The sequence below is a fragment of the Ips typographus genome, linkage group LG8 (genome assembly GCF_016097725.1).
Source record: "Ips typographus isolate SLU linkage group LG8, UJ_Ityp_2.0, whole genome shotgun sequence".
NCBI classification, from domain to species: Eukaryota; Metazoa; Arthropoda; class Insecta; order Coleoptera; family Curculionidae; genus Ips; species Ips typographus.
Window position 1 is genome coordinate 2988414 of NC_138429.1, and position 23029 is coordinate 3011442.

General features: G+C 32.6%; 3 protein-coding genes across 6 annotated transcripts; all 3 read right to left on the minus strand.

Moving 5' to 3' along the window:
• Positions 1-11468: 11468 nt before the first annotated feature.
• Positions 11469-13913, minus strand: LOC145732987 (arrestin domain-containing protein 5-like). Of its 3 annotated transcripts, none has more exons than XM_081985565.1 (9): positions 13754-13913; positions 13394-13516; positions 13180-13332; positions 12907-13127; positions 12675-12857; positions 12427-12618; positions 12204-12378; positions 12048-12110; positions 11469-11854 (listed from the first exon to the last, which is right to left on the minus strand). In XM_081985565.1, the coding sequence occupies exons 2-9, from the start codon at positions 13503-13505 to the stop codon at positions 11820-11822; spliced, it is 1134 nt and encodes a 377-aa protein (XP_081841691.1). In that variant the 5' UTR covers positions 13506-13516; positions 13754-13913; the 3' UTR covers positions 11469-11819. The 3 variants fall into 3 exon arrangements, with proteins under 3 accessions (XP_081841691.1, XP_081841693.1, XP_081841694.1); XM_081985567.1 differs by lacking the exon at positions 13754-13913 and adding an exon at positions 13573-13722; XM_081985568.1 differs by lacking the exon at positions 13754-13913 and adding an exon at positions 13578-13699.
• A 160-nt stretch (positions 13914-14073) lies between these two features.
• LOC145732993 (27 kDa hemolymph protein-like) lies at positions 14074-16482 on the minus strand. Its single transcript, XM_081985574.1, has 5 exons — positions 16211-16482; positions 15263-15483; positions 14929-15205; positions 14717-14870; positions 14074-14656 (listed from the first exon to the last, which is right to left on the minus strand). The coding sequence occupies exons 1-5, from the start codon at positions 16254-16256 to the stop codon at positions 14425-14427; spliced, it is 930 nt and encodes a 309-aa protein (XP_081841700.1). The 5' UTR covers positions 16257-16482; the 3' UTR covers positions 14074-14424.
• Positions 16483-16945: 463 nt separating this feature from the next.
• On the minus strand, positions 16946-22830 carry LOC145732984 (uncharacterized). 2 transcript variants are annotated; one of them, XM_081985560.1, is made up of 5 exons: positions 22675-22830; positions 20925-21338; positions 20188-20869; positions 19861-20087; positions 16946-19507 (listed from the first exon to the last, which is right to left on the minus strand). In XM_081985560.1, exons 2-5 carry the CDS (start codon positions 21288-21290, stop codon positions 19367-19369), a joined length of 1416 nt encoding a protein of 471 aa, XP_081841686.1. In that variant the 5' UTR covers positions 21291-21338; positions 22675-22830; the 3' UTR covers positions 16946-19366. The 2 variants fall into 2 exon arrangements, with proteins under 2 accessions (XP_081841686.1, XP_081841687.1); XM_081985561.1 differs by lacking the exon at positions 22675-22830 and adding an exon at positions 21585-21738.
• Between the last annotated feature and the right edge of the window lie 199 nt (positions 22831-23029).

A 23029-nucleotide genomic window follows, 5' to 3' on the forward strand; every position in this document is an offset into this window, starting at 1 on the left:
CCACTGTACTTTTAATAATACTGCAAACCATAAAACTCTAGAATATGAAATAATTCGTCCAAATTTCCTTTCGTTACTGACATATCTGACTGCGTCGTTTTCTCGCAGCTGTTCTGGCCATCATTTTATATTGAAGCGATTCCTGACATATATCTTCCGATGAATCCTATTTCATGCACTAAGTTGTCAACGAGAAGGGAGACCGGAAAATACGATTTATTAAAAATATAACTTATTTCTTATAGTGAGTGATTTCGCATGATAGCGGATTCCGAGAGGATTTTCGACCTTAAAATGTTATCGGCCACTACATTTGGGATGTTTTTATCGTAAATTGGTTTAACTTTAAACCGAAAATCTAGTAAATCAGCAACAAATCAATACATTTAGTATAGACTTGCTGGATTTCAAACTAAAATTAGCGATTTCTACTTTGTTTTCTGTAAAAGTATACAGTACATTAAAAAATTTATGTTTAATTTAGATATCTCAAAAACCCCAGAAAAAAAAGATTAGATATTCGAATACTACGTTAAATTCTCTATGGAAAATTATTTGTAGTTTTTCTGCGTCGTTAACAATTAATTAACTATTAAAATCATCCTGTCTTTTAAAATCTCTATTTTTGCTAGTTTTGGGGTTACCCCGAAAAACCATCAAATTTAAGACACCCTGTACATACAAAATGACATGTTCTGTGACAGATTTGTTCATTGTTCGATCCCCTGTACCAATATTTACAAACAGAAAATTGTCGATAATTCCTACGTGAATATGTGCAGGAGCTTTCATCATCCACTGCCTGGGATTCCATTGAAAAATATGATCAGTTTAAATATAATATTCTCCGAAAACGTGGAATGAGAAATGTGGGGAACATATGGAAAGTAACAAAAGGAACCGTCGATTGACACCGTATTGAAGTTGATAGAATATTAAATTAGATTCAGTCGTGCGTGGATTGCCAAAATAAAATTCCAGATTTCACTTTGCTGTAGATAAAGTGAATCAATGAATGTATTTAACCTTTAATATTAATTTTTTCCCAATTATTCCATATAAAACGTAAAAAAAAATTGGTAAAACCTACATACGAGTTTAATAAAGCATAAAATCGTATTATCCGACAATCAAACATTAAACTTATTCCGGTGGGGTTTATTAATATATGGGTAGCAATTATCTGTTATTCGACGTTGCATATTGCCTAAAGCTGCAAAAAAAACATTATTTTAAACAAATATACGCTGATACGATTCAACTGGGTGAAATAATTCATAAAATTTCCATGCTCTTGTGTCCTATTACACCAAATACGGTAGACTATAAAAAGTAAATGATTGTCCGGCAAATTCATGGTTTCATTTTTGTATTTGAAAAAGAAAATGAGGAATGGAAAACTTATTTCCGCGTATTCGAAGCTGCTGGATTATTAACGGTTCTTTTAAGTGCGGAGTTTGAAATTTTTATACGCTAAAGCGGTGGACTAGTCCATGATGGAAATTTTCATCCGAAGCGAACACGGGCGAATTATCTTTCTCGCATTTTCAGAAAGATTAGGGACGCTAGAAACTAATATTCTAAATTTTGACGATTAATTAGTTGCAGCAGGACTTTCACTGAAATTGTCGTATCCTAACTTTATTTCAATAAATCATCTTTTTCATAACGGTCCCCCGTCTCGTCTCGTCTGGTCGAGAATTATGGGTTTTGGTATAATTTCCGATTTTAAATTGGGTAAATGCACGGGCCGATTAAATTAGTAAAGGCCGCAGGTACCATTTAGCCCAAATTTGCGCCCCGACAGCCCTTTGCAGGAAATTGTTTTTTTGATAAATGGCGGTGCGAATATTTTCATTCCATTTCAATTTCGGACTCTAATAAATATTATTATTTATCAGCTCATTATTTTTATATTGAACCTTTTACTCAAATTTATGTTTTCAATCCTGCTTTCTGATAAGTAGCTTATTTTTGAATAAAGATTTAATATTCCACATGAAACTGTAATAATTATAACAACTGAAACTAACAAGATAATAGTAAAAGTTGTTAACTACATGTATTTTGTAGTTAAAAAGAAGAAGAAAATGGCGCCAAAATACTAGGTCATCTTTTGGTTAGGTTGTGGTTTTTGGCGCCATTGTTTGCCAGAAATTAACAAGGAGATGAAAAATGGTGCCTAAACAGTAGGTTATGTTGTTGGCTCTTCTTTTTTCTTAGGTTAAGTTAGAGTATCTTGTTTGGTTAAGTTGTGCTATTTGACAGTACTCTTCTCAGTGTCTACCAGAGTGTTTACAGTCTCATTTTAACTTAAGAATCAAGCCTGTCACTACAGCTTACTCTTCAAGTCTCTTAACTACTACATTGTTGCCAAAGTTATTAACACTTGCCTAATAATCAATGAACAAAAACACTGAGACTATAAACCAAACATTCTGTATTTTAAAGTAAACTCGGCAACCTATCTGCAACGACATTAGAATGTGAACCACTGAATGACAGTTGATCTTTTGAAAGTTAAAACCTTTGGTAAATAATCATATAGGACATACGTGCATACATATTTTGTTTCACTCAGTTCGCTATAAGAAGAAAAGAGACGGGACTTTTCTACGTCACATAAGATTTTTCCGCATATGGTGTACCAAATAAAGTGTGGTTTTTTACTAACGTTTTTATTTGCAGTTAAATATATCTAGAGCAAAAAAAGATAAAACATGTGTCCCATATTTTTCCGCGTACAACTAATTTCGTCCGTAACTCGCTTATTTGAAACACCCTGTATAAAACCACTGTACAACAAAAGAAAGTTAATGAATGGGGCTATCACGTGACGTTGAGCGGGCATGGCTAAGGTGCTCCGTTTAGCCGCTAGAGGGCGTCAAAGTTGACTCTCGTTTTTTCGCAGTTTTTGCTCAATATCTCAAGAAACGTTTCAGGTTAGAGGTTTAAAATTTATTACTGCACCGTCATGGGATGCAACTTTTACCTTCTATACACTTTTTTGGTATCATGCACCGTTTGACGTTGAAAAATTATAAACTAGAATTGTCAAGATATTTCAAGGGTGAGACCTAATTTTATTCTAGAAAATTTTTTATTTTCAAAATTAACCTCAACTGTCTAAATACCTTCATGTCATTTTGCAAGGGTGCTACGCCCTAAAAAGTGTCAAAATTGACAAAAATCTAAGATAATCACCGAAACGGTGCAAATTATAGCAAAATGGACGTCAGATTTGTGTTCCCCAGGTTGAAATTGATTAAAAAATCACTTTGATTGAGCAAAATCCAAAATGGTCGCCGTTAGTATAGTAGGCCAAAAAATCCCTAATTTAGACTAAATTTCCGTGCTCTTTTCCAGAAAATCATCTATAACCCGCTTATTTTAAACACCCTGTATAAAACCACCGCATAACAAAAGAAAGCTAATGAATGGAGCTATCACGTGACGTTGAGCGGGCACGGCTAAGTTGCTCCGTTTAGCCTCAAGAGGGCGTCAAAATTGACTCTCGTTTTTTCGCAGTTTTTGCTCAATATCTCAGGAACGTTTTGGATTAGAAATTTTTACCATAAATGTACCGCGATGGGATGCAACTTTTATCTTCTATACACTTTTTTGGTATCATGCACCGTTTGACGTTGAAAAATTAAAAACTAGAATTGTCAAGAATTTTCAAGGGTGATACAACACACACAAGGGTGGCGGGGGCGCAAATGCGGCCCTGGAAACATTCGTTACAAAAAATTTTCCTAATGGGTTAGATAAATTTTTCACTAAAAACACGTTCAATAAAGTAACGTGTTTGAAATAAGGATTTCAAACATTTATTTCTACTTGATGGAATTTAGTGAAATTTCCAAGATACACTTATACCGGTTTAATATACGAAACCACTTTGCTTAAAACGAAACAAAATAAAAAAGAACTCCGCATCCGCTTAAGTCCTAATAGGAATAAAACCACCCTAACAGTTTATTCTGCTTATTCGTGGGACGGGATAAAAATAATAAAGCAGTCTCGTACGGTATTAAAAGAGACCGTTTGCGCCCGATTATACAGAAATAATCGCTTATGAAAATATCCACCACGTATACTAACCCTCCTCTCTATCTCTCATGTTTATTAAAACACCTTGTTTGTTTTTACATATCTAACACATATGAAGTAGTGTTCTAAAATTTTATACTGCTAACGAAATGATGAAAAGCAGCTTTTCCAACTCCACGCTGATTAGTAACAAGCGTTCAAATTGGATGTACAAACAAAGGACACATTCCATATAACACTGCGCTAAACTGAACGAAAATTCAAACTGATTAAACTAGAATCCAAAATCGCGAAAGGTTGATCACAGAACAAACAACGTCCATTTTTCCAATTCAAAAATCTTTTATGTATACAGAGCCAAATTAAACAGACGGATAATTTTTACATGATTTTAAAGGACAAACGGGCAAAGTAAACAGGTTCATAAAGGCATTGTTGAACCAGCCAGATGGCTTCGTATATGTTCACTGCACAATCGTTCTCTAGATGAAAGGAAAACATTGCTGAATTACGCCGGAGCGACAAAAGGTTAGCTGCAAATGGAGTAAGCACATTTAGAGCTTGTCGGGCTTGCTCTAATACAAACTGCTTCTGTACTGATTATGCAATATACTCACTCTGTACTGCCTCCCTTTAATAAACGTCTTTTCATTAGCTAATTTCGGTTTGCACAAATCTAATTTTTTTCTTTAAATCACGAACAAATTTATTTTATAAAGAGAAGAAAACGAGTTTTTACGTTTCAAACCTAATTCATATTAAAGAAGAACAGCCAAAAAAATAAAACATGTATTTTTTTATTTTTAAAAATACTCACTTTAAGTCAGAAAAAAACAAAAATTTTAAAAGTTTTCTTCAAATAACCAAACGAGATTCGAATTCCTCAAAGGTGGGGAATCTTCCCCAGACCTGGCAACACCGATAGTTTTGAACTTAACTCTACAAAATCAAAAGTTAACTGCAATTGGGACGTCAACGTCACAAACTGTGTCAAATTAAAAGGTGGAGATTATTACATCCAATGGCAACGCTCAAATAATTCTAAAAAGTTAAATTTTAGAAGAACTTCAGAAATCACTAAAAAATTGTTAACAGAAATATTTTCCAGCAGACTTTGAACAATTAAAATGATCTATTAAATTCTACAAGTATTTTTAAAACTTTCTAAGGGTTTTTAAAAAGTTTTTATTCCTATCAAAATTCAAAAATCTTCTTAAAAAGGTCAGAGACTTCTAAGAACTTTCTAAAACTGTCAAAGACCTCTAAAAAAAAATTGCCAGACCCCTTGAAAATCCTGAAAATCTTTTAAACACTTAACTGAATACTTACTAAACTGTTCAATAATTTTTAAAAATTGCGAGTGTTGTCTAAAAAGCTTTTGCAATTGCCAAAAATTTATAAAACCTATTTTAAATTGTTACAGAAGTCAAAAACCTCTATGAAAGAAAAATCTGTTCAAAAACCAGTATAAATTTGTCATAGACTCCTAAACACTTTGAACTTTGGACACTTTGGTACTTGCTACACCTTTAACATATTTTATTTGTCATTAAATGTTACAAAGTTTGTTACAACTCTCAGAGATTTTTTAAAAGCTACGACTGGTCTAAATTTAATTAACACTAATCTGTTAAATTAAAACAACACACAAAAAATTTGCTCTAAAGGCGCGTTTAAATTACTCGGTTAATTTTAAAAAATCGTTAAAATATTCAAAGAAATTAATTAACTGGTTCTGCAAACTTGAATAATTGAGGACAAAAGTTGCAGTTTTTGCTTCTGTAATTAAAAATGTTAATCTAAGCAATAAGGTTTCTTTAAATTGATTTCAGAATATAAATCATTCTTTGCCAGAAAAAATTAATCACACAATTTTTTTTATTTGTATGGCAAAACTGTTTAATATGTGAATTCATATAATTAAGTAAATTTATTTTGAGAACAACTTTTTCACAATGACAGATCCTAATTTGGGAAACAGAAAAGTGTCAATTAACTAAACTGAGGGAAAATAATAAATAAGCAAACCTTTCTCCCCTGCTCCATGCATATTTCACATCCTTAATGGTTCTGAGAAGGGACAGAGACGAAATAGACTGATTCTATAACAATCCTTTAACACACATTCAGTTGCCAGAAAGTATAAATTAGGAAGTTTGTATTCGAGTCCGGTCAGAATTCCTGGAGCTACATGTCCGGCCTAAGGGCCTAAGGACCACTTGATGATGATATGTTGGAATGACCGCCATCGCAGAACACCCTGAAATCCGTAAAGCCACTCAAGTGCATGTTTTACGACTTGGGGGAAGGTATATTAGTCAGTAAATTGTACTTGTCCGAGGTCGTTTCTTGTTTTGTCAGCTTTGCTAAATGGTTTCGGCAGATTGTTTATGAGGCTCGAAAATTTTAGAGCAACTTTCATAACTAGAGCAGAATGAAACAACTGGAGATATTCCATTAACTTTTACTTGGAATTCAGAAGGCAAAACTTGTTTTCCACTCCACAATGTCGTCCAACTGAATCAAACAAAAGCTAATAAAATTTCGAGAGGTATTGAAAACATTTGCGCTTACCTCGAATTCCAAGTACAAACAACACCTTTTCATTGGCCGAAATCTAGTTTGAGTCTGCTGAAATTTACGATCTGGAAAGTAAGCGTAAAACCCATTTAAAACAAATCTACGTTTGCTCTCGCTCCCGTGATCGAAAACAAATTTATCATTTTAAGCAAAAACATTACACCGATTTTATTTAGCTTATTTCTGCGATGAGAGATATGAATGTTGTTTATGCAAGCAAACTTTATGGCTAACTTTGTTCTCTGGGAAAAATAGCTTTTTTATAAAATCCCACTGAAATTGGAATACGTTTTTAACTTTTCTGAAATTATTTTTCTTTACATTTTTATATTTACAGCGAGGAAAATGTTAACGGTTGATTGCTCATTCTTACAAGATATGAATTTTAATTTAACTCTATTCTAAACGTATCGATAGTTTTGCTTTGGCAGTTTTCTAGGTGATAACTATGGAATATTTTAAAATATTGAAGATTCCGTTCAAGTGAAGTATGGACGATAAGGCTCGCTTTTAAATTGGAACCGTTCGCTTCCATCTTTGTGTTGGCAAATGCAAAGAATTCGTTGGATTATTCGGTTAGTTTTCTATATTGGATTTATTCTACTTATTTTTGTATTAGTATCAGTGAGTTGAATAAGACTTAAATTTGTAAACGGTACAATTTCGCAAGCGTTTCTTTTGTTCGCAGGGTTCGTTTCCATTAGAGTGTATATTACAAATAGCGTAGCAGGAGATTTGAAGGGAGTGAATGGGAAATCGCAGGGCACTTAGACACATGATACTTTTTATATTCCGTTTGTACGACGTGATTTAAGGCAGAGTCGTGCCACTGAAAGTGATGTATTTATTATATGTCGGGCAAATTCGAAAAATATACGAGGAAACCTTTCTGCGGTGGAAGGAAAAATATCAAAACGTATTTATCTTTGTTCGCTACCGAAATGAGTATGTTTTTATCATTACTCGACTTTTTACCAAAATTACCTGTCATGTTTGTGTCAAAGATCTTAAAAATCCTGTACAGTTTAGCCCTAACCGTAGTAATTAGCTGGAAATTTTATTAACTGCCTCCTATAAATTCGTTTACTCGGTTATAAAATTCAAAAACTCGTGGCCCTGATCAGTCTAAATGTAAGGACATTTTATAATTAATTATTAATTAGAACAATAAATTGTTTCACTCTATAAATAAATTAACAGTAATTTTTCTTAAATTGGCAGATTTTTGACACTATGTTTTGATTATTTTAAATTTAAATAAAACACCTTGTACACCTAGCAACTGTACTAGTTTTGGTAAATATACTAAAATTATCATTCTTACTCTGAAAACTACACAATTAAGGGGAAAAAATCCGGAAATAAAAATACAAATCTAATTTCTATCTGGGGAATCTTAACAGCACTTAATATCACACATTAAAACTTTTAAGAAATGTTCGGAAAACTTGGCTTTACTAATTGCTGAAATTACTGGAAGTTTTATTCATTGTAATCCTTTGAGATTGCAAGAAAACGCTTTACTTTTGTAAATCTGGCAATAAGTTTAATTTACTACTCTCTGCGAACGCTCTCCAGCATTTTATATGAATGTTTAAACTACTGATTCCTAAATCATTGACCAAGTGACTGATTTAGGTTTGAAACTTCAACAAAAAAAATATTTCACTCGCTTAAATGAAAGTGACAATCTCGGACGAAATTAACGTCGAAACGGCCTTTTCTCTGTCCAGTTAACGCCCTAAAGCGTCTTCTTTGGGAACGTTTTAATCTTGAACCTGTCACAGCTTTGTAACATTCGATCGTTCGAACCTTTGCTTTATAGAGAGTGTTTGCAGCCAAACAGGTCAATAAACGTTAAAAAATAGCACATATTGATATATACATGATAAAAATGAATAAAATGAAATAGCGTCAATGAAAGCACTATCAAGCAAATATATAATCAAGATATTCTCTTCCATTATATGGCTCAATGTCTACAAGCAACTTAAATATTGTTTTCTGGCAATGTTTTTACATTAGTAGGAAGATGATGATTTAGTTCTTATGGCACGTTCTGAACAAGAATACACGTTCAAAATCTTTGGAACTACCATAAAATATAATACCATAGCGTATATGTAATTCAAAATTATCATGATAAATAAGACTCAAAAGCTATACAAGACTTTATTCAGTTTCCCAAAGAGTTCAATGTGTTTGTCCCAAGACAGAGCTTCATCCATTACAACACCCAAAAACTTAGTTGTATCATCCAGTTTTGTGGCTATTTCGTTTTTTTATCACATTTTGAGGAATATCCACAGTATTACATAATGACTAATGGTAGTATGTGATTGTGAATACTGCACTGACTTACCTTTTTAAAGCTGCTTTTAAAAATTTTTAGAAATCTGATTGACGTTAATTGGAGCTATTATTCCATTTCAGCTTTAAAATCGTTGGTTTAAATAGAGTGAATATTTTACAGTTTATGAATATTCAATCGGCACCGTTCTGACTGCGAGAGCAGCCTTAATAAACGATATTTCAGAATTCAGGAAAGGCAATAATAACATTTAATAAAATCCGAACTAGAACGTTACGTGTCCATGCGAAACTTGCCCTTTTATTTAAATGTTGATATTCCGGTGTCCAATATTCCACTTTAATTAAATATTGAAGTTGAATCGCATCTGGCGAGTTTCCTAAATAACCATAGAAATGCATGCGGTGCTCTTCTTAAACGGAATGAAACCATTTTATCCAAATCGACTTTTATAAATATTTTCTCGATATTGGTTTTGTGTGCTGGATATCTGATTGTATCGTTCAAACTGCTACGGAAGATCTAACCATTTTTAAAAGAAGCTTCGATTTGTCGATGGTCTTTTTGCTAAGCCATTACATCCCGATCATATAAAATGATTTAACTAATAAAATAAGATCTTCTTCCATAAAACGATCATTCACGAAATCCCTTACAGAATGTAAAAATACCACGTTCAATAAATAATAAACCTTTCAACCCTTCGGCAGTTTTTGGCACAGTAACTTGGCTATATCCAATCTATTTCGGAATTTCAATTTGTGAAGGAAAATCTGGCTAAATTATGAATAAATTATTTCGGATATTGCTGACCGTAGTACGGATCGGTCTGGAAACTGGAAATAGCCGTGATAAAAAAATGGCGGTCCTTGTGGTTTTGTATTAGGGTATCGTATTTGAATGGTGGGTAATCTTGTAGTCATTTTCATTAAGTACCAGCTTCAGAAAACTTAATTTTTCCAAGTGGTTTTTCATTTAATACAATCCAATCCTTTTTACAGCGTCTATATCAATGGATATTAAGTTCACTGTCCACTAATAAAATAACTTCCATAACCCAGCACTCGTCAAATATGAATTTTTATTGCCCAGTATTATTAAGGTTTATCAAAATTTACTATTGCACCGGATACGCGCAATAGTATATGAAACATTACTTTATATTTACGAGTTTCGATATACCTATTTTATATTGGACGTTATCGATTTGGAGTCGACACTGAATTTTACGATCTGAAGATGGAGACACGATAATAGTAGAATTATCGGACATTGTTGGATCGAACAATATAAAATCTGAATGAGAAAGTTGCCAGAAAAAAACACATTATGATAATGGAAAATATTTCATTACCTCATTATATGATTTTCCACAAGATTGCGTGTTGACTCAAACAATAGAAAACCATTATCATTACGTGACTGAAAACTGATTTAGGATATTCACAACCAAAATTTCACTTAATTTATTTTATTTGATCAAAAATAGTTTTACCTCCAAAAATTGCATTTGCATTTTTACACTTTTCTGATCTATAAGTAGGTTAATATAGTTGTTAATTGCAGGTCAGTTCTAATAAATGTTTTGCTGTTGATTGGTGCTAAGGTTTAGACCAATTTGGCCACTCATATTGGACAGAAAGTAATAAATTTTGCACTAAAAATTAGCGTAGTATAGAGACTCGTACTGCTCTCTCTTTGAGCTTTATAGAGTACCTAGAATATAATAGTATATAATAGTTTTTTTCAATTACAATATCAATAACAACTACTCTATTCTACAAAAAAATAATTTCTTGTTTACAGTAAATTTTATCAAATAACATACTTTGTTACCTGATTTGTTACACAAACTACAATAAAGTATTGCCTATCAATTATACTGCTAATGTCACATTTTTAACTAAATTTATGTTCTAATTAGTTATTGCTTGTAAGACAAATGTTTTGGAATAAATTTTGAAATAAAAAGCAATGTCCTAGATGTGTTAAAACAACAAGTTTTACGCACTGAATTTATGTAAAGTTGTATACATTGCACATTCACCATATGTGAAGATTTTTGCTGTTATCAATAGGAAACAATCTTATTAAGTGTTTGACTGTAATCTAGAAATACAAATTTTTGTTTATTAAGGTCGGCTATTAGATTAGCTCTGGCCCTATCACGGGCAAAGTCTGTAGCAAGGAAGGAGCTTAAAAAAGATTAAAAACCCAATAAAGCAGAAATTATTAACGCGCGAGCCGGGGAGTTCTATCCAAATTCCTAGTGATTTACGTTCGTGAGGCCCGCGATCTGGATTATTATTATATAGCGGGTATCGAAGAGATAGAGAAGAGCTTTAATCGGTATATCCTATTTTAACCGCCCGCCATAAATTTGGGTTAATATCATGCTATCCAGGCTCCAATAAAAGGGATCCGTTTTAAGTATTGCATCGTTTTAAACTCAATTATCTTAGTCTCTTTTGTTTAAGCCAACAAATTTTTTTTATGAAACTGAAGACGTTATAAATACACAGAAAACACTTACTTTACTTTATTATGACACACTGTATACTATTTCATAACATTTATCAAACAAAAGAAATCTACTTAACATTTTTTTGTACATTTGGTGGATGTTTTAGTGTTTCTACTTTCTGAAGAATCTAATCGTTTTCGAGATATTGTAAGGTTTCCTAACTTCTATTATGTAAAAAGTATGAAATAAAGGAGTATAAAAAACAGTTTTTATTATCAATACATACAGACACATTTTCGTAAAAGCCACAAATGTTGAAGCTTTATTAACTACAGAAAACATTGTGTTTGTAGAATTAGCTTAAAAATAACATCTGCACACTGCTCTAATGGTCTGGTTTGTTAAGACACTTTAATGAAAGTTTAGACTGTCATAAGATGGTGGGGCTGAAACAAAAATACAATAACACTAAGTCTATATGTGCAAAATTTGAGTAAATAAGCACTGTTGCTAGTTTGTGATTGGTAGAAAGAAGCAGCACGCTGAAAGTTGCTTTTTTTGACCAATCACAAACTCTACCCTTAGAGACTAGACTTAACATTAGATATAAGGAAATTAGTTAACAATAAGTATACAAACCTTGATCAGAAGCTTTTCCACTGGAGTTTGAAGAAAAATTCGAAGCCTCTTGCTCTTTTGGATCTAAAATAAACGTAACAAGATCAATAAAAAAGACTTATAGACCATCTTAATTTATTTTTAACACTCTTAGTTGTGTGTAGTAAAACTTCTTACCCAATAATGGAGCACTTGGAAGTGGACCAGGTCCACCAACCCAACCTGCAGAATATTGTCCTGCAGGTGATGAATATGGGCTACCCAAGTTTGACGCACCTAAAGGAATATGACCCACTTTAGGAAAAGCATTTACCACCAAATTGTTGTGCCATTTAGACAGTTTAGCAGTTACCTAAAAGGCATGTATTTGAAACATGTATTTGAAATTATTTCTTCTTACTTTATACTCATATTGAACTGAAAATAATCCACATTGAGTAAAATTAGGAAGTAAACAATCGGGTGGCAACACCACTTTAAAAATATAGGTATTTTCACCATGAGCACCAAGTCCCACGTCTCTTAAACCAACTGGAGTATTTACGTGAATCTTATCGTCTTTATTAGGTTCAGTAACTTTATAAGTGATTTTCTGAAAATAATAACGTAAAACCCAAAATAAATAACCATAAATCTAAAGCATCTCACTTGGTTCAACTCAAAAGAAACACCTTCAACATTAGTGCTGGACAAATTGCTCAAATGTGCTTTAATATCAATCTGTTCCCCTGGAATTAAAGTTAATTTGGAAAACTCAACTGTCATAGTAATTGGGTCTTGAGCACAGCACCAACAACAGACAACTAAATCATCCGAGTATGTGGTAGGTTGCTGCAAAATCAACGTGTTTATTCAGCAACTAACAATAAATGACTTTTACCAAGTCTTCAGGTCTAGCCAGAAAATTTAAATCAACAGGCGAATTTACTTGAAGCAGTATTTCATCTTCATAATCAAATGCCAAAGGCCTATCTACAGTAGCCCTTAATTTATAGGATATGGATCCTAGTTCGCATTGGTAAGTTCCTGGTATGTTTGGTTGTAAGTTGATTTGGAAAGGATAGACGTGTTGACCGGCAGACAAGCTGGTGGATGCACTTTCTAGAAGATTGAGTTAGTAACTCTGAAAGTGTAATTAAGGATCATGACATACGATCTCCATACAGCCACTGCTTGATTTCAAATGTATCTCTATCCCCAGTGAATTGGGTATCTCTAGTTCGTTGTTCTCTAGCCTCTGAATCGTAATACGATTCAGTTCCCAAAAATGATGTGTGCTCTTTGCATGTTAGTGCCACCTTTACCCCTAAATTTATGAAATAAGTTATCATCTTTATATTAAATAAAGTTGAGGTGAGTTAGCATACCTCTTATATTGGTATCAGAGTCAAGATTCACCAAAACTCTTCCCACAATTGTTGCTCCTGGTGTGTATTGGCCGGTATAATTATCCAAAAGTAACTTGCATTGCTCTGGCATGTTTTCAGATTCTGTAAAATATAATTATAGATTTAATATATGTCGATTATAATTATTAGTTAATTACGCCACTGGAATTGATATATATTTCTGGTATTCTACGCTTGTGTACTTGTAAACGAAAGGAATCATGCGCCTGATTGTATGAACTTGCGTGTATCACAAAAATAGCGGATCGGTTCGTATTTTAACCTACTTTCTTGTATGGCCACTGTTTTAACAATTCTACAAACCAACTTGATACGTACCTTAGCTTATTTACTTTAGTACACTCAAAAGATAACCAGAACCCACAAAACTATAATTTAAACTTTATTATTAACCTTTCCTATTCGATTAGTAAATTTCTAGTCTTGCGCAGCATGAAAAAGCAGAATACTGTTTTGATGATGATTTCATTCATAGGAAACTTGCCTCACATAACATAGGCGTACAAAAATATTTTCGGAAGGTCGCCTGTTGTGTAATATTTAGCATATTTTTCAATTTATAAAAAAAGTGTTTAAGGAACTTAAGAAGTACTTGCTTTGTATTGCTTCAGCAAGACAATACTGCATAAAACAATGAATTAAAACAATATTTTTTGTACTTTTATTACCAATCTAATTAATATAAAGCGATCAAATTAGTATCTACTTTAGCTAGAAAACCTAACAAGTTTTAAATTACTTCAAGAAATCCAGTATACAAATTGCCTACAAAAAAACTATTATAACCAACTATTATTGTTATTTCAATAAAATAATTTGTGTTAAGTTATTAAGGAGAAAGCCTTGGTCCGGTGTGGTTATCTAGCATTTCTTAGCCTAATATCACAATCACAATATACAAACCACAACTTAACATTTTTCAACAAAATCAAAAATTTCTAAAATACTGGCTGAACACTAAATCAATGAGTACAAGTCCCTAAACATATTTACAACCGAAATAGTGCGACAAAAGTAACAAAAATAAGTACTGACGACCCCAATGAATGAAAAGCTCCGCCAGTCACCGCATCAGCTCGAACTACTGGTTTACTGGAATTTTCATTACAAATCATTTGTTTTTTTATAAACTTAAAAGTGGCATCCATAATGTTTGCTGGGGTTGTATCTTTACACGTTTCTAGTTGATCTTTGATGCAATTCCTCAGTACTTCAAAGTCGCTAAAAAGTTTGTTGTTAGCATACCCTGTATAGAAGTAGTATATAATTTTTGTTACTCACTCGCAGTCTTTTGGTTGAAATAACAACAATGGCAAGCTAGCAGCAGAAAGATCATTGGTATCGGGAACTCTATCGTGGAAAGTGGAATTAAAACATCTCGAGATGCCTTCTTGTTTTTCTTTAAGACAATCTACACCTCCTTCAGCGACAAACACTATATGGAAACCAGCCCAAATTTTATGAATTAATTACGCAAATTAGAAACAACTTACAAGCCAAACGATCTCCATCTTTAAAGCACATGAATTCCTGCATTTCCTGAATGATATCCAAAGTCTTGTTGAATGACTTGTCTTCTTGTTCAGTAAGACATTGTCGGATGGTTGCTGTGGCGTTATCGAAACAATTGTAGATGTCCGGCCACTTTTTGCAGTATTTAGTAAACACTTCATCCATGGAACCAGTTTTTTTGGCTTCTGTCAGCTCAGCCTCAATTTCAGAACCGTTCAAGTACAAAGTAACGCATTCTTTGATAATTTCTTGTTGTCCCTAAAGAAATTATAAAGTTATCTCTTATATCAGGCATCTAGATGAATTTTACATTACCTTTAAATGTTCAACTGCATCAGTGGCATTTTGACTTTCGCATTTGTCTCGCAACACTTTTTCGACTTTTTCCGGATCAATGTTGGCATTTGGTACCTCAGGAAGTACGATTCCGCTATCATCAAGCTGTTTTTGCACATCACTTAAAGTTGGACTGTCCTCTAACGTTTTCTTTATGTCATCAAAATCTAAAGCATTTGGAGCCTGTGCATACCCATAAGCTGGAAAGTAATAAATGTAAAGAAATTTATGAAAAAAGTATTAGGAACTATAGGAGAGACAGAGAGAGGGCCACAGGACTCCCTAAACCTTGATATTATTTATATTATTGACTTGAAAAAAATTCCTGTTTTCTGACCAAACAAATGTTTCTAAGAATTGAATGAGTTGCGCTTGTTCCTCGAAATATTCCTAATATTTGAACAAATTTATAGATGTGTGTTAAACATTTAAACTAAACTGTCCTATCCTCTCATTGTTGTTGCTGACCGTCAATATAATATTTTCCTAGTACTTGTTTTAATATTACACGTTTTTCTAATCCGAAGTTCAATGGTTACACATTTTAAGGCAAGCAAAAACACTGATTGATCGACGAATTTGGGATCAATTAAACAATTATTGTTATTACAAGGTGACTTTTATTTGTATGTATGTGTGTACAGCAAAACAAGCTGCTAAAATTGTTGCTAAACTTTTTTTTTTTTGATAATGATAGCTGAAATCGTATCGATATAGAACAAAGTTCAATCTATAAACAGACATATCGTAAATTGTTATAGTGGACAGTTTTTGTGGAAAAATACTTGAAATTTTAATTTCTTTGACAACATGTTTTTGCCCTTTAAAAAATATATAGATATCAAAGGGTTTTAAAATTTCACCAAAAATTAGTTTTCTTTATTTTTACAAACCACTCAAACTACAAAAAAGCAAAATAAAACTTACCTATAAAAACAAAAACGAAAATTAAATTGATAAAACCAAAACCCATTTTAAAGCACTAGTATCACAGGAAAAACTATATGTATAGTTTCTTTATTATTCTCATAGAAATGCTAAACAAAAATTCTTTCAATGTACTACTTGCTTCAACAACACAAGGGAAATGAATATGCTTAGCTGCGCTACGAGATTAATAAAATAAGTTTGATAAGATAAACCCAAGGCACTGACTCGACGATAATTGTATCTACATTCAGTAATCTGAACCACTCGGTTCACTTTACTGCTACAATCTTTGTGAAACAGAAAGTAAAACGCTACTACATTTAATGTACTTCGACCTGAGAATAGAGAGAGACAACCACAAACTTGATAAAGTTTGTGGAACCCATGTGGAACCAGTCATTCAAACCGGTAAAGTGGAGAGTTTACGCATTAATAAGATACCTTCGTTATTTGATGGTACCTGTAGAAAAAAGTTTGAACAGGCTTTTATATATTCCTTTATGAAGTATTTATTAATTAAAAATCAAGCTGTTCTAATCAAACGATTATAATAAAGGATGGAAAGTGCGAATTCTTACGGTTAAAGCACTTTGCGCTTCCTTGACATTTTATTTCCTGTAAAAAGTGGAATACTTATGTAATTTCTTTAAAACATAATTTTGTTTCATTGTGTGGATCGTTCATTATGTATCTTTGTCATGCAATTATTACGATAAGGTAATAACAAAGTACTTTTACAAAAATCACATTTTATTAAGTAGAATCACCTTACATACTATTACTTTGTACATCGGACTTACACCTAACCTCACAATACAAATTAGAGTGGGAAATCATTTCTAGTTCATACTGCTAAGAAATGAATCACAATTGATTTTCTCTTGTATAAAGTTAAACGTAATATTTACATTCGCTAATATAATTTCAAAAGAAATTTACTTCCACACTATTCATCAAACCAACATTAATGTGACAATAGTTTTAAACAGCAGGAATATTGCAGACAATTACACTTTAAACACCTTTTTGTGGCAATAATAATAGTTTAGGTCTAACTTATAATCAGTCGACGTTTAAACAATTCCAATAAAGGGTTAAACTGGTCGCTGACAGTTGCTTTTACAATTAATCACTGTAAAAAAAAAACAGTGTTTCCTCGATATGAACAAGTCGATTTTAAGTACAACTTAAGCTAAGTGGAGGTTTGAATGTGACAGTCTAAACTAAACTTATCTAAGCTGTCCTTAAACTCTGGGGAAACATTCATAAATATCTTCATAAAACAGCTTTAAGAAAGAAGGAAAAAATAATGTAAAAACTTAACTGAAATGGGTTTGAAGGATAGAGTATGTGTGCCAAACTCAACCCATCAAACATTAAAATACATTTTATAATTCAAAATAAACACTAAAAAAGTACGTAAAATTAACACAGTCTTCATAAAAGTCCTTACAAGAATGAAATTGTGCTTATACGAATTTAGTGGTACCCTCATGTTATTGATATCAAATTTTATAAAAAATAACATTCTTAATGTAAAAATAGATTAAAAAATACATATTATAATGAAATCAAATATTATAGTACCGCCAAATTCATATTAATTTAGCTGTAAACACAATTTTGAACCACCAGCGACCAACTTACCAAAAATTGATCAAGACCTGAAGAAAAATTACCAATTAAATTAAAAATACCTCTCTCCTATATTTTTATCAGATTTAGCTCTGTCCAATCTAAAGTCAAAGTTTTACAATCTGTACACACTTCTTGTTTTTTGACCACCCTTTATTTTTGATTTTTTTAAAAAAGTTACAAAATACGAATTTTATAAATACTGTAAGCACCACCTCAACCGGGACAGTGATTTTTTTGGGTAATTTTTAAATCCGCGCCATTTCGAAACAGAAGTTTGGACTAACATTGAGCTTCATTTATTAGCTTTTGGCTGATAGGAAACACTTTAACTTTTAGTGCACTATAACTGTACTATACAGGGTGAGAAAGCAGCGAGAACAAAAAAGTTACATTTTCAAGTAGTCTCCAATATACTAATTTTTTTTCAGGCCTATATCTCCGGACGTTTTTGGCCCTCAATTAATATCGATTGATCCGAATTCAAATTTTAACTCCCTTGACCGATATAATATCATACAGGGTGTCTAGAGACAATTAAAGTGAGAAAACAATTTGTGTAAACAGTTTCAAGTTTTATTCACTGTCGTTGGACACCCTGTAAGATCTTATCAAACATGGAGCTTCATACAACGGCATTTGAATGACAGATATGAACCTGCTGATGTGGCTTAATTCAAGATTGAACACTATTATATCCATTTTCGGGATAGATCGATATTTTTCCGGACATCCTATTTGAAAAAATCATAATTACGGTTGGTTACTCAAATCAAACAGATATCTACAAAACTTGTAATTTGTAATTTTTCGCTAAAATCAAATCAAGGATGTGAAACCTTAATTATATGTCAATCGACCATTAAGTAATTTTTAGAAAAAAACAATTTTCTTTCAAATGCAAAGACAATGTAGAAAGTTACAGCTTTTTAACAGATAAGTAAGTTTAAATTTTAAAAAATGTAAAAACATTATAAGAACTGCAGAAAATACCTTAATCATGTTTAATATTAAGTAATGTTGTCGGTTTTTACATAAAAAACATATCAATTAATTGCACTTTTACTCAAACGACTCTCAATGCTAAAAGCCTGTAAAAACTACTTGTAGGAAAAAAATCACAAAATAAACAGGTGGTTTAAAAAAACTTATGTAAAAATATAATAAGTAAAAATTACACTACAACCACCGCGTTTATAACGAAAAGTGACAGTCTTTGACAAAATTTGCTACTATTTACTACACTTTTCCCTAGCTTACTACTCATCAGATTTCGAGCATAAAAACGTATGTAACAGTATACACATAATTAGTATCACCTCTCTCACACAGCTTCTAATTTGTTTCCCACTGGATGTAAATACATAAAAATTGAAACAATCATCCAATTTCACGAGAAAAAAATAAATTTCGTTAATAAAACATGGAACGTTGAACGTCCCAAGGCATATTTACAAATTTTGGTGAAATCTAAACAAAATGCATCTTACTTCACACTGTATTTAAAAAGGTGGCTGCTTAAGCGTCCTGCACCATTAACGTACGTCTTCTTTTGTTGTTGAGGGTTCTTTCAAAATCCAATTCTTTCCGAGCTAGTTCCATTTCTACTCGGAGCAGTTCTTTGCCTTCTTCTAGTTCCTGGTCGTAGTCTTGTTTAATCTAAAATTATGAAGAAAATAGTAGAATACTAACGAATAGAAAAATGAACAGGGTAAGTTTGAGTAATCTAGTTGTTTTAATGGTTTTATTTAGCTCCATACAGAATTATGTGGTCGAATTACCAGACAGTTGTTCCAGAAGACAGTCAAACAATTGAAACTCACTCAAAAAAAGCACTATTTGCTGTTTTCTAAAATATCACTTTTTTCTTGTTAGTAATCCCAAAAGTCTAAACTAAAACACCCAAGCCATACAAGTTAAATATGCAACATGTTTTAATCTTTTAATATTTATTTCTACAAAATATGTACAACTGATATTGTCTACTGAAATAATTCATTAATGTAAAATACCTCTTCGAATTCTTCTATTTGGTCGTTATTAATTTGGATATACTGTATTTGGGTTTCCCCAACAAAAATTTCAGCCTTTTCCTCTATTTCATCGGGAACGTCCATGTCCGAATCGGAACCTTCACTGTTTTCCACTGATCCGCAGGAATCTCCAAACTGTTCACCTTCTTCATCGTCGAACGAACAAGAAAACTTCAATTCTCCTTTTTCCAAGGCTTCCAAGTGTTCTAAATATTTTTTTTTGTATTATCAAACAGGTAAGAATGAAAAAAACATTTTACACAACAGAAAAATAGTTTTAATCAACTTTCTAGTACCAAAACTCACCTGGATTGACCATAGCTTTTTTAATAGCGTTGGGATCCTTCCTGGACCACTTTTGAACCTCCTCATCCATTTTGGTGATTTTCGCGGGATTCATTGCCCATAAACAACCTTTTCTCTGTTGTCCATTTAAAGCTGGTTTTTCGATTTTTTCAAAACATTTATTCAACGACAGATTATGCCTAACCGAATTTTTCCAGCCACTAGGAGCCGTTTTAAAGTACGGAAAATGTTTACACATAAAACTGTATATTTCAGAGACAGGCAACGATCCTGTTTTGCTGTTTTTTAATGCCATTGCAATTAGGCATGAATAGCTGTATGCGGGTTTTGGATATGGTCGCATGTCCGGGGTATCCTCCTTTTTCTGTAGGTTGACTAAACTTTTTCTTTGTACCATTTGAGAGACAACTGTTGTAGGAATTGTCCTTATAGTCATAGCACTATTCACCTGAGTTATCACAGGAGTAGTCACTTGACCTAGGGCATTTTTTATCACAAAAGTCGGACTGGATTGAGCGCTACGAATTGTAATTGGTTTTAAACTCGACTTTGCTAAGATTGGTGTAACTTTAGAAACAGATTTTATTACGGCAGTAGTTGTGGTTTGAGTTTTCTTTTTCTGTATAGACTCAATACCTTCCAGACGATTTAGTAGATCTTGTTTAACAACATTCGGATTAGCCTTAATATAAAAAAATGCATTAAACCCAAAACGTTTTAAATAACTTGAGTCTTACCCTGATAGACGCAATTTTTATAGTAGCCGGTGAAAAAGTCAAATGGCTCTCCCTCAAAGCTGGTGATGGACTTCGGCCTATGCTGGACGCCAAAGTCATGACAGGCAAAACTGCATTAGGATTCACCATAGTAGGACCGTCCTCTCCGTTGAAATCAAGAAATGACTGATTGGAGTTTGAGTTAATCCATTTTGTATCTCGGGATTCTTCAAATTGCAGGGGTTCTAGACTGTTGAAATTGAAGCCAGAAAAGTCATTATGACCACCGACTAGCATGTCCATGTCAGACTTTATATCTATATCTAAATTGTCAGGGAAAGGCAGTGAATCTGAGGTGTTCAGGAACATATCCATTACAGTTGACATGGTGATGATTTTAAATTTGAAAATCACTCTGTGTGAATAGGGGTAATTCTGGAAAAAAAACAGTAAGTTTCAATTATGTAACACAATATTTGGTTAATTAAATCACAATTTGAAGTTGTTACCCTAAAGAATTTTAATATACAATAACTTTATTATAAGCAAATAATTACCATTTCCAAGGTTGGGTTATAAGTGTAAATTTTATTTATACAAGGTGTCCCTAAAAAGTGAAATGTGTGGAAAAAATGCTACCACAAAATGTTCTTCAAGCTTAAATGATCTAACTCAACTTACTTTAGTCCAAAAGTAGAAGTCAGAGATACAGAGTCTAATGAACAATTTAGAATTAGTTGTACCTATGTATTTTGTTAATAATTAGCATATTGCTTTAAAAAAAAATCAACTCTTACCAGGTATACCTTTTTTGGGTAAAATACCTTAGAGATTAAGTTGTTTTAATTTAGAAATAAATACAGAGAGTCTCAAAAAAGTTAGGGCCTTTTTAATATGTGTAATGTACCCTCTAAACCTTAAAAATTAGATTTTGATTATTCACCCTACAAAATCGCCCTTTTTCCTTAGCCAAGCTTTGAAGCAATACACTAATTATGAAAAACATTATTTACAAAAATTGAAACTAAATTGTACTTTTGACACTCTGTTTTTGACATTAACCACTTAAGAACATTGTGATAGCATTTTTCGTACACCCTGTAGGTATCTGCATATTCTAATAAACCCAACTTGTTACTAAACATTAAAAAGAGAAACATTCATTCATAAAACACCTAATTAACAAAAATATACAGATTTTTCCTTACTTAAAGTAAGTTTAAAACTAAAAACACGAAAATATATTTGAGACTTTGAGAGGTTAAGTATAAATTGAGGTTTTGGTTCCTAAAGAAAAATGGCGGGATTTGAGAGAAAAGTATTACCAAACCAGTGTCGTGACCTTGATACGAATTCCCGCCAATAACACGTTATCACAGAATAAAATGACTTTTTACTGTGTTTTCTGCCTTTTTAGTCGATTTTAACTCGGTAACTAACTATTCTACATCAAGAACAAAGGATTGCCCTTTTTATTACGGGGGCAAAATGCATGGAAGGTACTAAAATGAGTGCTGTTATGACACTTTCTGAGACCGGCTATTTTAACCGTTTTAGACTGTTCTACAACAATAAAACTACAATAATTATAATATTTGATGTATTAGGTACGATAACCAAGTGAGAATTACTATTGAAAGCGAGGGAAACGTTTAAAAACCTTTGAAAACAAAACACAAGTCCCAGACAAACAATTTTGATCTGCATTTTTACGAATCTTTCAGTATTACTCTGCACACAATTAACTTCTAAAGGTAAAAAGCAAACTTACGGGCTGATTCTGATAAACTGTTTATGCCTGTCTATTCAAATTTCATTGAATTTTTAGACAAAACTCATTTTAAACACTGACAGCATTGTCCAATACACCCGAACACGACTCTTGTATACAAAAATTGCTGTTTAGACGAAGAACGAAGAGAGAATTTAAAATCGGCCGCGCTGATTGGTGGCAGCAGATCACGTGACCGCAAGACGGCCATTCGATTGGCCGCGAGGTGAGACGGCAAAACATGTCGTTTTTCCTAGCACATGGCGATTCGATAACAGTTCGAATTTAACCTATGATTTAGGGAATTTCGATTTTGGATGTGAGGAAATAATATCAGGAAATTGTTTTTCATTAA

Bases quoted from the DNA above. Each gene is read 5' to 3' on its own strand.
- LOC145732987 (XM_081985565.1), bottom strand. From the start codon at position 13,505: ATGCCAGAGCAATGCAAGTTACTTTTGGATAATTATACCGGCCAATAC. The intron at 12,858-12,906 runs GTAAAAGTCATT...TTGATTTTGCAG, and splicing joins TGGCTAGACCTGAAGACTTG to CAACCTACCACATACTCGGA. The intron at 12,379-12,426 runs GTAAGAAGAAAT...CATGCCTTTTAG, and splicing joins CAGTTCAATATGAGTATAAA to GTAACTGCTAAACTGTCTAA.
- LOC145732993 (XM_081985574.1), bottom strand. From the start codon at position 16,256: ATGGGTTTTGGTTTTATCAATTTAATTTTCGTTTTTGTTTTTATAG. The intron at 15,484-16,210 runs GTAAGTTTTATT...ATTACTTTCCAG, and splicing joins TTTCGTTTTTGTTTTTATAG to CTTATGGGTATGCACAGGCT. The intron at 15,206-15,262 runs GTAATGTAAAAT...TAATTTCTTTAG, and splicing joins ATGCAGTTGAACATTTAAAG to GGACAACAAGAAATTATCAA.
- LOC145732984 (XM_081985560.1), bottom strand. From the start codon at position 21,290: ATGTCAACTGTAATGGATATGTTCCTGAACACCTCAGATTCACTGCCT. The intron at 20,088-20,187 runs GTGAGTTTTGGT...AAAAATATTTAG, and splicing joins AAAAGCTATGGTCAATCCAG to AACACTTGGAAGCCTTGGAA. The intron at 19,508-19,860 runs GTATTTTACATT...TCATAATTTTAG, and splicing joins AAATAGAAGAATTCGAAGAG to ATTAAACAAGACTACGACCA.